A 14,625-nucleotide genomic window follows, 5' to 3' on the forward strand; every position below is an offset into this window, starting at 1 on the left:
AACTTGTTCGAACGTAAATTAATTTAAGTGCCAATATACGAAATGACTAATTTACAAAATTAGAAAGGTGAAAATTATAGTTGTTGATCGCTAGATTTTCCAGTCATACAAACTAGATCCGATGACTTTGTGACCGGCAACTCATCAACAATTTATCGATCGCTAACGTAATGCCATTCTATGCAAATGAATATACTCATGAATTCTTATCAAATCGGTGTCCGAAGACAAGGGCATGAGCAAGGGGATTTGTAGTATCAGTTGATTTTTACCTTTCATTCGATTCGCATCGAGTATTCTTCAAGTTGTAAATTCGAAAACGCAGGTAAGTTTCTTATGAGAATCGAAAAGAAAATCGCGGGAAAATGCGTGACGAAGAGAGAGAGAGTCGAGAAATCAACTTTCACTGAAGCAAAGAGGAGGAAAAAGGGAACATAGACTCGTCGAAACGTTTCGCGGTACTCCATTGGTGATTTTCCCTTTCGGGCACAATGTCACGAGTATCGAGATCGAACGCGCGATAGATCTCGTTCAAGGTCGGTGTTCACGAAATTTTCTGCGATCAATCGATTTTACTCCACTTTCGACTGTGAACGAGGGGAAAAGATACAAGTGAAATCGAATTTTAAAGTGTAATTCTCATGGTTGCGACTCGAGCCTCGGTGCTTATCAATTCGAAAACGTTATTTCTGTTGCCTGATTTCTAATCCCGACTCTAGATTAATTTCATACCCTATAGAATTTTGTTTTAATCGTCTTAATTTGATTTTTCAGATTCACAAAAATGTCGAATATTTACACAGCCGAGGAGGTGTCGAAGCACAATAGTGAGAAAGATTTATGGATCGTGTACAAGGATGGTGTGTACGATATAACAAAATTCGTGAAAGAACATCCAGGTGGTGAAGAGGTGTTAATCAATTTAGCTGGAAAGGATGCTACCGACTGTTTCGACGATATAGGACACACGGTGGAGGCTGTACAACTTCGAGAGACCTATAAAATTGGAACAGTGTCCGGTATCCTTTCCAGCACACCGGTTTCCGATGGTACGTGCAACAAGGTTTTGTAAATTAATCTCACTTTTCGATTGATATTCGAGACTAGTGGAAAATTGAATACTCAAACCGGGAACGATTGAAATGGTCGAACAGTGCATTTTTCAGTTTCTTCTTGTGGTTCAGTAGGTGCACAAGACACGACGACAGACGACGACAACTGGGAATACGAGCCACCGAAACAAGAAACGTCACCCTGGCTTCCGGTGTTCATCGCAGTTGGTGTTGCCATATATGGCTACATGTTTTATTATTTTTCGCTCTCATTAGAGCTAGTCTAAATGTAATTATATCGGGTTAATAGAACAAAATGCTTATTTATTTCTAGAAATATTGAATATCTAAATTGCAATAAATTTATTTTCGTGAAAGTGATTTTCCTATTATTTTACAATATACGTGCACTGAGCGTAGCCACAGAAAATTGTGGATATAACGTGTTCGAAGCAGCCGACGAGAACAAAATTTCCTTGTCATTGTGACTGGCACTTTTCAACGAGCCGCGCGCTCCACATTCTATCTGAATCTGTTTCATTGCACGTTTCCGCTTGCATTATCTATGCGTTACGAAATTTCATCAACGCAGACGAATTTAAAAAGGAAAAAAATAAAAATATTCTTGTCACTTTTATCAACTTGAAAACATAGAAAATCTGACAGAATTTCGTGACATAAAAGTGCCAAAAAATGGCACTCGTGGTACATCAATATAATGAAAGTTTTAAATAAAAATTTGTAAAAAAATGTAATGCTTGTTGCAGGTACGTCATTTCTATTAATCGTCAGATAGATGACGCGATAAATACCTATTTCATTTGCAATTAGCAATCATCAAACACAGAAAGCGGAACTTTCATCAGATATAACACAATGCGTGTTCACGTCTCATGAGAACGATCCTAACAGTCGAATCGCAAAGCTCTCGGATGCATAATAAAGCCACATTCACAGTGGATGCGGTCATAGTACACGGTCAGCGCGTTCGCATTGAATGCAGTTGCATGCGGCTAATGCAGCTCCGCATGCAATGATGCACCGGTTCGCGATCAATACGCGAGACGTTCAAATCCAGCCTGATTCGTCGTCTCTCTAGAATCCTCCGGCTCTCGTGTGTGAAAACGACCCGATAAGAATAGTTTAAAATACAATATCGTCAACTGTAAACGGTATCTATTCGTTCGTGTGCATTCGTGGTGAGTCATCGTGATACTAATATACCTAGTGTATAATTTCAGGAATGACTTAAGGTTTCGAAGTGGTAATAACAGTGTTAGGGGTTTTTTTATTTGTACTTCGACACTTTAATTTTGATAAAAATTTATGAAGTTTTTAAATTTTAGCTGATAATTTACAGAAAGTCGAGCTGACTAATTTCTATTTTCAGGTATTAAAATTAGTCTAACGGTATAAACTACGTTCGCAATTACTCAAGGAACGAGCCGGTGATAATTACAATTTCAAAACGTTACTTAACCTTGCTGGATCCTCTTTAGGTCGCTAGGGAGAAGAAGAAAGCACGATAAATATCTTTCATGCAGAAGCAGAAAGAAATATTTCCAGCGCGAAAATGGCGACGTCGTAACCCAGTTTAACGTCGATTCACAGGCGGCCAGAAAATCTTATTAAACGACCGCTAGGATGAATACCAATTTCATAGTCGCCGTTGTCGCGGCAACGTAATCGTCCAATTCGCGTCTTATCGACGGCAAAATTGTTGGTCTTTATGTATAGGACGACACTTGATAAGAAAATTGCGCGCATTCCACCTGCCCGGTTGCATTCTTTCCTACGGTGAATCACAATGATTTTGAAAAGGACTCGTGTATTAAATTCTTGAACGTGAGAGTCACGAAGAACGATCATTTTTTAGGAAAAAAGAAATGTGTTGCTTTCTGTCAGAAAAAAACACAAATGATTTGTTTAGAAAATCATCTTTTGCCATCCAGTGACTTAGAACACCTTTTTGTTATCTTCGGCTATTGAATATCTTCAGAATATCTTTAAAAATGAAAATTTTTCGTGGATACAATGATAGTAAAATATTCTAAAAGCCAGCGAACGTGCTCTCATCCGCGAGAGTTGGAGCAGAGCGAGCTGGTGTAAGCAGTGGGAGCCGAAGATGATAAAAGGGGCCCATGTGGTAGGGGCAGCATCTAGAGGGGGCAAGGATAAAGGTACTACGAGCTGACCTGAATCGAGCAGTGTTTGTGCTGTTGCAGCTTCACAAGGGATCTCGCTTGTGTGAATAATTTTTAAATAAATCGTGTTCATTCCTCGCGAAATATAAATAATAAGATCGCAGGATCTTTAAAAAGGAATTCAAGGAACCTGGAAGAAACATTCGCAGAAGCATCGTCCTATTTATCGTGCGCGTTGTCGAGCTGACACGTAAGCAACAAGGTACGTCGTTGGTTTCAGTTTTAAACACGACCGGCATAACACAGTTCGTGTTAGAGAAACCACAGTGTCAGAGGAGTGAATATGTAAAGTTAAACGTGCCTGTTCTTCGTCTACTTCTTTTTATCCGTGAAAAATGTGTAGCAGTAACATTCAGAACGAGGCTGAGAGGAAGGCGATTGATTTTCTACGAGAACACACACGGTTCGATGACGACGACACGTGTTAGAATATCTCTGGACAAATGTATTGCGCAGTTGTGATTAACTGAGACGAGATATAGACGTGAAATAAAATAGCTGAAAGAATTTAATGGTTCTATAATTGAAGATAGTATCATGGTTAATTTAAACGTTCCAAGATGATATGTTTCATTTCACTCTTCCTCCAATTTTTATTTTTATTGGAAACAAAATTTTTAACTTTATTTTGATGGAGGATTCAGGTGAATATATGAATTAAAACATGTAGAAATAATAGAAATGATCGGTTTTTCGAGAAACTTGTGTAGGTTTCTACATGGATCAAGACATATTTTGGGTTTAGTCATTAAATTCTTTGGTATAAAATGAAGACGAGTTGAGAACCATTAGAGATTCCTTTTGCTCCAGTTTGGAATTCTTCAGACAACTGGTCGACTCAGTGCCTCCTCGTGCGTCTTTCTACGCTTCTTTCTAACCATCCTCGTTTCAAATATTAAACTTCCAGAAGAATATCCTTTAATATCATGCTGTTATCTGATAACTTTGACTTGATTTTCTTTTTTACAGTTTGAGAGTTTCCATTATTTATTTTGGTCTCCTTTAGGCTCTTATTAGAATCTAAGATTGTTTTATCTGGAAGATATTTTATAGAAAACTATAGAGTTGGAGGGCACGATGAGAAACTAAATACAGCACTGGTGCTCGAAAAAGCTAAGAATCATCGTTCAACGTAGGATGATTACGTAATCCCGATAACCTTCGTCTAATCATGCCCAGTGGCGTCAAAAATCTTTCAAACTAGTTGAGAATTATACATAAATCTAGCAATTTATAATTTTTTTCCTGCTTTCTATTTTTCTTTTTAAACACTGACCAATAGATTTCGTGGAATCTTTGACTCTTTTAATTATAAATTCCTGTTGATTTACAAACAAAGGATGTCAAATATTTGTTCCAATAAAATAATTTTTTGTATGACGTAAGGTGTGTATAATAAATTCAATTGCATCTCATTTACGTAATTGCCTGCTTGAGTTATCACTCAGCACTTAAAAGATATGTTAATACCGAGTAGCAGTAAAATTAAAAAAAAATTTTTAAATATGGTATAAGTAAATAAAAAACTGAAATAAATTAATAATATAATCAACTGACAAAGTTCAGTCCACGTGCTAATTTTATAATTAAAAATTCTTTAAAAATCCATTTACCAATTTTGATTATTATTAGAACGAAATCTCGCCCCTTTTACTGCAGTAATCTCAATCTAAAAAAAGATTAAAGTCCAGAGAAAGTAAATGAACTTTATCATCCTTGTCATTATCTGAGAAGAGAAAATGGAAGGGATTGATCGTTACATAATAAAACATTTTGCGAAATGTTTATCGCATCGTGAGTTCTCGAAACAAGAACAATAAACTGTGCAAACAGAGAACGATAAAATCGTGGCTATATCGGTTATTTGCCGAAAGCAAGGTACGTTTTGCTGACTAACGAAATGAATGAAAAACAGCTAGAAAAACGAAATGATTAAACATTCAGTTCGACGTTCCAATTTCTCTTTAATGCAGACTAAAATAAAGGAAACTAGAAGTATTTGATTGAGGACAAAACTAGTTTAGAGTGTGTATTGGTAAGGTTAACGAACCTGAAACTGTCGTCTACAATAAAAATACTTTCATTCAAATGCTAAATCCAGATTGGAAATTAACAATTAATTTGTAAATTAACAATTAATTAGAAGATCCACAGATAAAGTGGAATATAATTTAACACGATACAATGAAACTGATCTATTCAATTCCCAGAGATACTTGCTATAAATAATAATCAAGGACTAAACGTGACATGACTGTATACATTTCAAGGATGACTGTTTCTTATATTCGTTGACTATCAAAGGAAATCACACGTTCGTGTCAAGAAATATTCTTATAACATTTCACACAATCTGGCTTTTATATATCGTAAATGTTTACTAGCTATGAATTTTAAAGCTTCAAAAGTTGAATATCTTATGATTAACACGGTAGTAATACCATTGTAATTATGTACTGAATTTAAAAAATATCTTATCCATAGCAAAGCTTTCAAAGAAGAGATAACAGAAAAGTAGATTCAGCAGAATTCAATCACCGATGATTATCTAATTTCACGAATACATTAAGTGTATTCAATGCGTTTCTTTTACAAAACATTTTCCACTTGTATTCTATTTTTTTTCTTTAAGACCAATACATATTTATCGACGAAGGATCAAAAGGTGGTGGTACGCATATCTCATGTTTCTATTGTTAGATACAATTCTTTAACACAATGAAATAGTACGAATCTACTGAAACTGATAACTGACAAATGAAATGCGGCAGTGCATGCAGACATAGATATATTTTGATGAAACATTTATTTTTTCTATTTTTAAATAATTTAAGTATCCAATTTTCTGATAAGACTAAGTTATGAAATTGTGAATAATTATGATTAGATAGTAGAAACTATTTTGCACGAAGTTCTATTTTTAAAAGAGAATTTCTAACAAATCAACAAAATATTCAATCGTCGTTCCAGATAAAAAGCGTACAATATGTCTTGAAACATTGAATTAGTGTCATCTTCGCGACAAGCATTACGCAGCTGTCATCTAGATAACTGCAAACAGTAATTAACTGCAGGAATAAATAACCAGTTGCTCCGGAAAGCCAGACAACCTCGGGAATATTCATTCGCTTTTAATAAAATTCGATCGCTCCTCGTCGAACAAAACTTTTTCAACTACCGATCCGTTTCTTTGATCTAACTTTCGACGCTGCTTATTAAGATCCTCGTGAATATTCAAATTTTCATTTCACCTTGCCTACGAACTACCTGACTTCTCAATTTCGACCAAGAAGACCGTTCGAAAGAGACTCGGAACTATTTCTCGAGAAACGTTGAAGAAATTAGGAAACGTTTATCGAATTAATGACAATTTTTTAATTACTCAAGATCCTTTCGAAACGGTTTAAAAACTGAACGACACTAAAGATTTTCAATTAATATTATAACAAACACCTATTAAATTGATCTACCTTTGCTCACAGGTTTCTCATTGACGTACAAAGTACTCCAGGCGAAAGGATGAGCAAGCAGCACACGAGGAGTGAGGTTGCCAACAGCAACGACAAGGATAAGACTCTGATAATCGTGCACGACAAGGTGTACAACGTAAAGAGCTTCTTGAACGAGCATCCTGGCGGAGAAGAGATCCTGTTGGAACACCAGGGTAAGGATGCTTCCGAGGATTTCGACGACGTGGGCCACTCTAAGGAGGCGTTCGAGTTGATGAAGAAATACCAGGTCGGCGAGTTGATCGAGTCGGAAAGGTCGAATACGACCCCGAAGCAAAATTGGGGAACATCGAACGACTTGAAATCGGACAACCAGGATCAAGGAATGTCTTCGTTGGTGGCGGTAGCCTTTTTCGTCGTCCTCGCTGCTATCGCCTACTACGTTTATTTCTAATTAACCCTTTCGCTGCCATCACGCGCCATTATCAATGCCAAACGTTCGCTGGTGATATCGCGAGCACAGCAGCAGAACTTAGATTATAATTTAAGCGAGAACAGGCAAATGTACGAAGAAACTTACAACTTGTTAGTTGTACGCGATCGATACCTGATTGATTGATTTACTTCTGCCTTTCTGTGGTTCCTTCTAATTTTCCAGGAATATTTTAGGATATTTGTAAAATAGGAGTTGCGTTCTTGCACGTTGATGTGATTGATATTGTATCGAGGAAGAAATATAGCTAGAAATAAGCGATTCTTCTCTATGTAATGACTGCGTCAGAGGTTTTTAAGGTCTGTTATATTAAGTCATATGCGATGTATTAGCGAAATAAATGCACTTTTTACGTTTACGATTGAGAGTTGATGAGATGAAAGCTAAAATTCACGGTACATTAAGATTTTTAAGAAAAAGTCAAAACAGAATTTGCGTAAAAAGAAATAATTTTGCATTTTTTAGTCTGGCTTCAGCCAAGACTGGTAGAAAGGAAAACCACGATTCCATTCATCGTGACTGACCCCGGAGGATAAAACGAAATTCGCGATTGAACCACGGATTCCTCTCGAGCGGTCTTAATCGTTAAATCGGTCGATTCCAAGCAGACTGTCAAGAAGAAACATCCCGACGGGCATTTGCATTCGAATGGCTCCTATTACAAAAGCCTCGTTACAGGTTTTCAATGAGCGGAAGAACCGAGAAAGCGACGAGATACGATCGATAGAATTCTCCTCTGCTTAGAAGTTCTATCAGTGAATACTCAACTTCATATTACTCGTGAAAATTCATGATCCTTAACGCGGCATTCAAGTATTAAAGAAAATTCTCCGGTCATAGCTTTTAATTAAAATTATCATCAATTTCATTCGCAAAAAGTATCAATCATCCGATGAAATCAAGCCATCGTCCTGACCTGTTTGTCTTCGCGAAACCGGAAGAGACTAGTATACATGGCAATAAGTAATTGAATTTCCGGTGGATCGTGAACGTAAACAGGTTCGATCAATTCCCTTTTACTTTATCTGAGAAAAGGCAACGGGGTGAGTCTCGGACAAGAAGTAAGGATAATTGAGAAACGAGAAAAGCGGCTTCATCGTGTCTCGAAAACGTGGCTATAATCGATCGGGGATGTTGTATCGACCCTCTCTCGATTGCAGAATGTTTAATAATGCTTTTTAACCCTTTGTCACGCGAAGAATCCATCGTTCGTCTTGTTAATCGAACGGTTGACATCGATTTCAGGGTAAAATACACGACTCTCGTCCTGTGCAGCTCGTTTGCACATGAAAGAAAAGTATCGAAAAACCTTACTTGGAAATTTGTTGCCTTTCCAGACAGGATTCGTTATTCTATCTCGCGTCGAGAGGATAAGACTTTAACCCTTTGCATTGCGATCTATTCTTGTCGTTAAATAAGAATTTTAACTTTAAAATAGGTGATAGAATTTTTTCATGATTTTTCATAAACAAAATAACACATTCTTCTATGAATCTAATGAAAAATGAGATTGATCAGAATTAAGGATATCGAGAAGATAATATCATAAGTGCGATTTCACGCTACTTTTACGTCATAAAATGTGTAGGTGCGATTAAACAGCTATTAAAGAATAAAATGAAGTTTCGATTCTATTTACCGTCGCACATTCAACGGGCGAATAATTTCAGCCGACTAATTGGTAAAAAATCAAAGGAAACAAACCGAGCGAAGGCATCAACTGAAGCGAGAGAATTTAACAACGCGACGAGTAAGGTCGAAGAGAGGGGTGGAACATCCGAGGGTGGACAGAAATCATCGAAAGAAAAATGATCCTACTACGTGGACGGTAGATTTCTTCTTAACAGTTTGATCCTAAAGGTCAGGGGATCTCCCCTGTTTACTATTACAACTTTATCTTAACGATCTGATGGCCGCATGTTTCCTAGAATCTAATAAAAAGGATTCCGAGAAGGAAACCGTCGAGTGTACGGGGGATTAAGAACCATTGATCGTGGTAAAACGAAATAGGAGGAAGAAGAACGACGATCGGAAGAGTCGATTCGAACATCGGTCGGAAGTGGTCACGGAAGGCAGATGGTGTTCGCCCGACAGGAAGGATGTGTGGTTTTCCACATGTGTCAGCCGTTCGATCGGCATCGGACCATACCCGAGGGTCGAGGTGGCCAGTTCAATGAAACGATCGCTATGACGTGGTTACATTAGCCTTCTATGAGAACGGTACTCATATATAAATTCAATAATTAGCACCGTTCAACGAGATTTCAATTTACCGTTTCGCGATACGTCGACGAAAGGATAATGTACAATCAGATCTGGATAAAATTTCACGGTGTCCTGTTTCCAGAAGGAAACTTCCTCCGTGGACAGTCTAATATCGCTAAAAGCTTTTTAATAAACAGTCTTTGAGCTGGTTACTTGCGTAAGAACACGAGGGGTTGCCTCGCTCGTGAGAATCTCTCTATCGCTCTTCCTCTTACAAAGTGGAACAGGGAGGTGAATTCAATGGGGTAACTCGGAAGAAACCGAGAAGCAAGGGGAAGAATTTGAAGAGGAAAGGGATAAAGGAATCTAGTATGATGGAAATGGAATTAAAATAAGGGATGGAGAATGGAAGAAAAGATGCGCGTTCAGCTACGAAGGGAAGAAACAGAACACGGAAACAAAGGCATATATAAACAGAAAATTTTTGACAGAATATCCGGAAAAGAATTTAAACTAGCTCGTAGAAAAGTAAAAAGGAGCCCAATGTAGGACTAAAAAGATACAATCAAAAGGAAAAAAGGTAAAGATTGGGGGGAAAAAAATAATGAAAAAGAAGATATCAGAATGAAAGCACGTAGCCAGAGTTTACCCTTAGCGAGTAACCGCCGCAAGGGGTTGCAAGGGGTTCAAGCAAGAAACGTATGAAAATGTGTAGCCCCGGAAAAGCGAAGGAAGAAGAAGGAAGAGGAGTGAGAGGAGGGTTGCTGTTTATTTTACGAAGTAGCTAAGACATACGATATTGTCCTGGCAAAGTGGTTCCCGTTTCGTCTCTCACCCCCTTCCACCCCATGTCTGTCTGTCTTTAGTTTCCCACACCCTTACAGTAGCTTTTCTGCGAAAAGCATAAATTACCGTCGAGAATTATGGTGAAATGACACGCGAGATCTCGTTCGCTTATCTCTTTCCTCGCGAACCCACCCTCTCTTGGGGAGTTGGTCACCAACAGGGTGCCAAGCACACTTTTTTTTCACCTTCGCGACTTTACGTTTCGCCGTTAAAGGGTGTACACCGCGTATTATGTAATTATCAGAGGGAAAACGCGTCGAACGAGATCTCGAGATTACAACAGCGTGTTATTTCGCGAGAAACTTTGAAGAAAAAACACTTTGCTACCTGTGAAACAATTGACATGTTCTTCCACGAATCGAATACAGGGTTTTAGGGTAATCTCAGGGTAACTTTTGAAAATCGTCCAAGGTAAGAACGTGCGCGCTCGCAGGGATGCTTTCTTGAAGAGAATTTCTGCTATTGCAATTTCAATTACCTCTGAATAACATACCTTGTGATTGTAAGTGAATTACCGAGCTGTTTTTAGGGTGTGTAGTTACGGGTGAATTTCCGTCAGTTGATTTAATAACAAAGTACGTTCGCCTTTTGAAAATAAATAGCATGTTAAACGAAGCGACTAAGCACGGGGTTACACGGGTGCATAGGTAATCCAGGTCCAAGTAATTTTCGAACAGACATTTCATCTCTGAAGTGGCGTGCTTTACGATTCCACGAAGCTGCACGAACGACCACGTGGAATATTAGAAATTTAGCCGAGCTCGTTACGAGATGTTCATCCTCCAGAGGAAGCCAAGAAACTCGATTCGAGAGTTTCATCTAGATGGAATTCATAAGAATAAAAATACTACCAGACATTTCCCAACTAAATTTCTCTCCAGGCACAGCAAATTCCAACGTCAACTCGGTGACGTTTAGTTTGAAAAAAAAATTCAATCCTGAATTTCAATTTCAACGGATTAAACGAGATCTGTGACAATTTTTAAAAAGAATTTAGGAAATCCAAATGTGCGAACGAGAATGGAGGAGAATTGGTAGGAAAACGTGGCAAATAGAAAGTGGGAAGTTTCAGTGGAACAGAGGAAAGCGATAAGATCGAAAAACCTCCCCTGCAAAGGCCGTTTCTTCGAGGAAGGTTTCTCCTTCGTTTTACTCCTACGTGCTTCTGATTCGCCTACTTTGACACGATTAAATGAATTACATCAGGAATTACGCCATCGTCTCGCTAATTTGTGGAGGATGAATTTAATTGTGTCGGTGATTATGAAAATTGTGCCAGCCGCGTACTTCACAAAATTGTACACTACATTTTTAGGCCAATTTATTCACACGTTCGATTTAGTAATTTCCCAGCTGTCGGGAAATAATAAATATTCAACTTGAAATGAATAATATATCTCGAAGGGGCTTTATTCCGAAGAATCCACGTGGACGAGTTAAAGCAAGAAACAGTTAAAAGAAGCATTCAACTGAAAGCCTTCACTGCACAGAAGAAAGAATGGTTGGAGCAATTACAACGTGTTTGTTTCGAGAAACTTTCCCAGTTTCAGCCAATCCCGCCAACAGCAAGAGAAACCCAGAAAGAAATCTCTTAAAGACTTCTCCTTTTTCCCTCCCAGGCAAACTTCCAACCGCCTACCTCGAGTTAAAAGAAAAATCCGATCAAAATCAAATCAACGTGCGAGCACTACCGGAATGTAACACGTGTTTCTGTAGTACCTTTGATAAAACAGTCTCTTTTCCCAATGGATTCAAAAAGGGATTGAAAAATTATTGCAAATCAACAAACTCAAAAAATGAAATATAAAATCTTTTTCGAGAAATTGTGTGATAAATAAGAAAAAAAAGAATTAAATTGAAAGACACGTACCCATTTTCGTGGAAAATCCCATGAAAAACGAAAATTCCAATCGCATGACGACGATCATACAACGTTGATAAGGCACCAAAAGAAACGAATCGTGATAATTGAAAGAAAAGCTGGAATAGTAAAATGGAACACGAAGAGGTCAGCTGGTGGATCCTCTCGCGTGCACGACCGACCGGCGACTGAAAAGGCAGAGGGTTCGAAGGACTGTCATGCGCCCCTGATTCCGCTTCGTTCGCTGTTCAGACTCCACCCACCTTCATTCATCCAGGAAGGGAATTACCAGCGGTTGCTTTTCATTATTCCAGTCTTAACGTGCAGCTTTGCAGCCTGCCCTGAACACCATAACCCCCGGGAAAAGGGAAAGTTTTACCCTGACGGTTATTGGGGGGTGTAGAGACGGGTGGTACTTCCTGCTTCTTCAAAGTACTAAACATAACATCCTTAGGGTGATGTTTGAAATTTCCAACTAATTTTGGTACTTGAATTCACAAAACAAACCCGGTAATTTTGGCGCGTACTCTGTTATATAACAAGAACCATGAACCCCATAAAATACGAACGAATTCCAAAATGAATTCAACTGGCAAACGTGTTAATCTTATCCTACGACATTTTTATTACAACTTGCCCCAGCTGTATGGGACCAGCGTGTAAAATGAAAATTAGTAAAGACCACCAGGTTTCTCGGAACGAAAAGGCAAGCAGGGAAAGTCGAAGGAAGGTGGTCGCACGTGAAAAGCTCCTGTCGCCGCGTGTCACAAGGTCCGAGAGGAGGCAGTTGCACCTGGCGATAGCAGCTGTTGGAAACCGTCCGTTACCTGGTTCGCCAGCAGCAGCACCTGTTCGGATTGCGTGCCGCGTGGACCTTTGAGAACTGGCCCATAGCAACACATGTTGCTGAGGAAAAGCTGAAGCCTGTCCTATTAGGGAAGCCACGATAAATATCCTCGACCATCGAAACCTGATACTTCTGCCTCTTTTTTTCGACAAACGAAAAAAATACAAAATGACTTTCCCGGAAAATTTTCCACCCTACGTGTATTTTGTTTCTCGATAAATTTGAGAACGGCCCTCGAGTTCGACTCGCAGACAATACGTCGCCGCCAGATAATAAATGTATCGCGTGTGTATAATTATGCGGCTGGTATTTTCCTGGAATTAATTTCGAGCTTCCCTGGGAAGAGGCTTTTTTCACCAGCTGCTTCGCGAACCACGCGGCCAACCCCTGCCGTGTCGCGTGGTTATTTAGGAAGCACGAGAGAAAAGCCACTCCGAAGGGGGTTGAAGAAGAAACGCATCGCGACCAGCAATTCCGTGCTTTTTACGCTCGTTTCGCGGTTCCCATGGAATATTTCCAGCTGGAACTTCGACCAGACGTTCGAATCGTCCTTTTTCTTTTTTCATTTACGTTACTCGAAGAGCGTGTTCGTCTTGTTAAATAAATAAGGTGATACGAGATCGAACAGTTTGAGACGCTTCAGAAACGCAAAATAGAAAAGCAATTCGTATTCACCTGTGACTCGATGTCGCTCGAAACAACCAATTTCGTATCAAGAAATCGAGAAGAGAGTCTCGTCTCGCAAACGGCAAGTTTTATTGCTAGCAACGGCAAAGATATCCGGAATCGGTATCACAATAGACGTCTCTATCGATGCAGAACTACTCGAAAGATTGCATGCGTGTTAAGGGTGCGTCGGTTATTGTTGATAGACGCTTTGGCGAAATTGAAAGAAGAGAGTGTTGCAACCGATCGACGTAACTAGCGTCGAGTACAAAAGGGAAATGTACAGACAACGGTATGAAAACGGATCCCAGAGAACCGCGAGGCCATTAAAGTTGAGATTAAGTTCATAGCTGGCTTGACACGGATCACCCACACCCCTTCTTCCTCTGACGACACTCTTCGAGTTTCCTTTGTTTGCCTGGAAATTCCTTCGAATTTACCGAAACTAACAACCCCCTTGATTGTTTCCAAGCACGAGTACCCTGATCTTTACATTACGCGTATTACAATCAGAGTATCAATATCAATTTAACGCTTTTCGATAAAAGATTTTTCAGTCCATATTTCGCTAGTTTAGGGAAGAATAGGGAATGAAATCTTGGAAGGAAATAAAAAACAAAGAATCATTCAGAGTCGATAAAGTTACCCCTTCCAAGTAGCGATCGAAATAAAACGATTCGGCGACGTCGCCGAGTGGCGGTGCCGCTTCTTCATCCCCTTACCCTTAGAATAGCAGAACAGGGGGTGGTTATCATTTGCAACCGCTGCTTTCATTATCTTCGACACACGGTTTTCGAGACACGTGTAGCCGCTAGTCTTGAGAATAATTAATTCAGGTCGCGTGAATCGATTTTACGTCGTTCTAAAGGAATCTCGAGGGTGTGAAATCTAATGGCACAAGAGGGATATCGAAATCTTTTTCAAATATAGTTCAATGTAAAGAGAAAAGGGATTAAGAGAAATCGTGGAAACACTTTGGGTGCTCGAAAAAATCGCGGCGAG

General features: G+C 39.1%; 3 protein-coding genes across 15 annotated transcripts in view; 2 read left to right on the forward strand and 1 right to left on the reverse strand.

Annotated features, from left to right (window-relative positions):
* Positions 1–14,625, reverse strand: part of LOC114874043 (heterogeneous nuclear ribonucleoprotein K) — a 61,418-nt gene that overhangs the window by 6,297 nt on the left and 40,496 nt on the right. The window lies entirely within an intron of this gene.
* On the forward strand, positions 222–1,429 carry LOC114874048 (cytochrome b5-like). 4 transcript variants are annotated; one of them, XM_029182957.2, is made up of 3 exons: positions 222–325; positions 775–1,049; positions 1,167–1,429. In XM_029182957.2, exons 2-3 carry the CDS (start codon positions 785–787, stop codon positions 1,337–1,339), a joined length of 438 nt encoding a protein of 145 aa, XP_029038790.2. In that variant the 5' UTR covers positions 222–325; positions 775–784; the 3' UTR covers positions 1,340–1,429. The 4 variants fall into 4 exon arrangements, with proteins under 4 accessions (XP_029038790.2, XP_029038792.2, XP_029038793.2 ...); XM_029182959.2 differs by having other exon boundaries at positions 1,185–1,429; XM_029182960.2 differs by having other exon boundaries at positions 1,188–1,429.
* On the forward strand, positions 2,058–7,556 carry LOC114874049 (cytochrome b5-like). Of its 3 annotated transcripts, none has more exons than XM_029182962.2 (2): positions 2,058–2,251; positions 6,739–7,556. In XM_029182962.2, exon 2 carries the CDS (start codon positions 6,776–6,778, stop codon positions 7,157–7,159), a length of 384 nt encoding a protein of 127 aa, XP_029038795.2. In that variant the 5' UTR covers positions 2,058–2,251; positions 6,739–6,775; the 3' UTR covers positions 7,160–7,556. The 3 variants fall into 3 exon arrangements, with proteins under 3 accessions (XP_029038795.2, XP_029038794.2, XP_046142540.1); XM_029182961.2 differs by lacking the exon at positions 2,058–2,251 and adding an exon at positions 3,234–3,458; XM_046286584.1 differs by lacking the exon at positions 2,058–2,251 and adding an exon at positions 3,506–3,659.

Source organism: Osmia bicornis, chromosome 7, assembly GCF_907164935.1.
Source record: "Osmia bicornis bicornis chromosome 7, iOsmBic2.1, whole genome shotgun sequence".
NCBI lineage: Eukaryota > Metazoa > Arthropoda > Insecta > Hymenoptera > Megachilidae > Osmia > Osmia bicornis.

What these genes read in the sequence shown, in the direction of transcription:
- LOC114874048 (XM_029182957.2), top strand. Translation starts at nt 785, where the DNA reads ATGTCGAATATTTACACAGCCGAGGAGGTGTCGAAGCACAATAGTGAG. An exon ending in CAGCACACCGGTTTCCGATG is followed by an intron (nt 1,050 to 1,166) that starts GTACGTGCAACA and finishes TGCATTTTTCAG; the next exon opens with TTTCTTCTTGTGGTTCAGTA.
- LOC114874049 (XM_046286584.1), top strand. Translation starts at nt 3,592, where the DNA reads ATGTGTAGCAGTAACATTCAGAACGAGGCTGAGAGGAAGGCGATTGAT. An exon ending in TTTCTACGAGAACACACACG is followed by an intron (nt 3,660 to 6,738) that starts GTTCGATGACGA and finishes CTTTGCTCACAG; the next exon opens with GTTTCTCATTGACGTACAAA.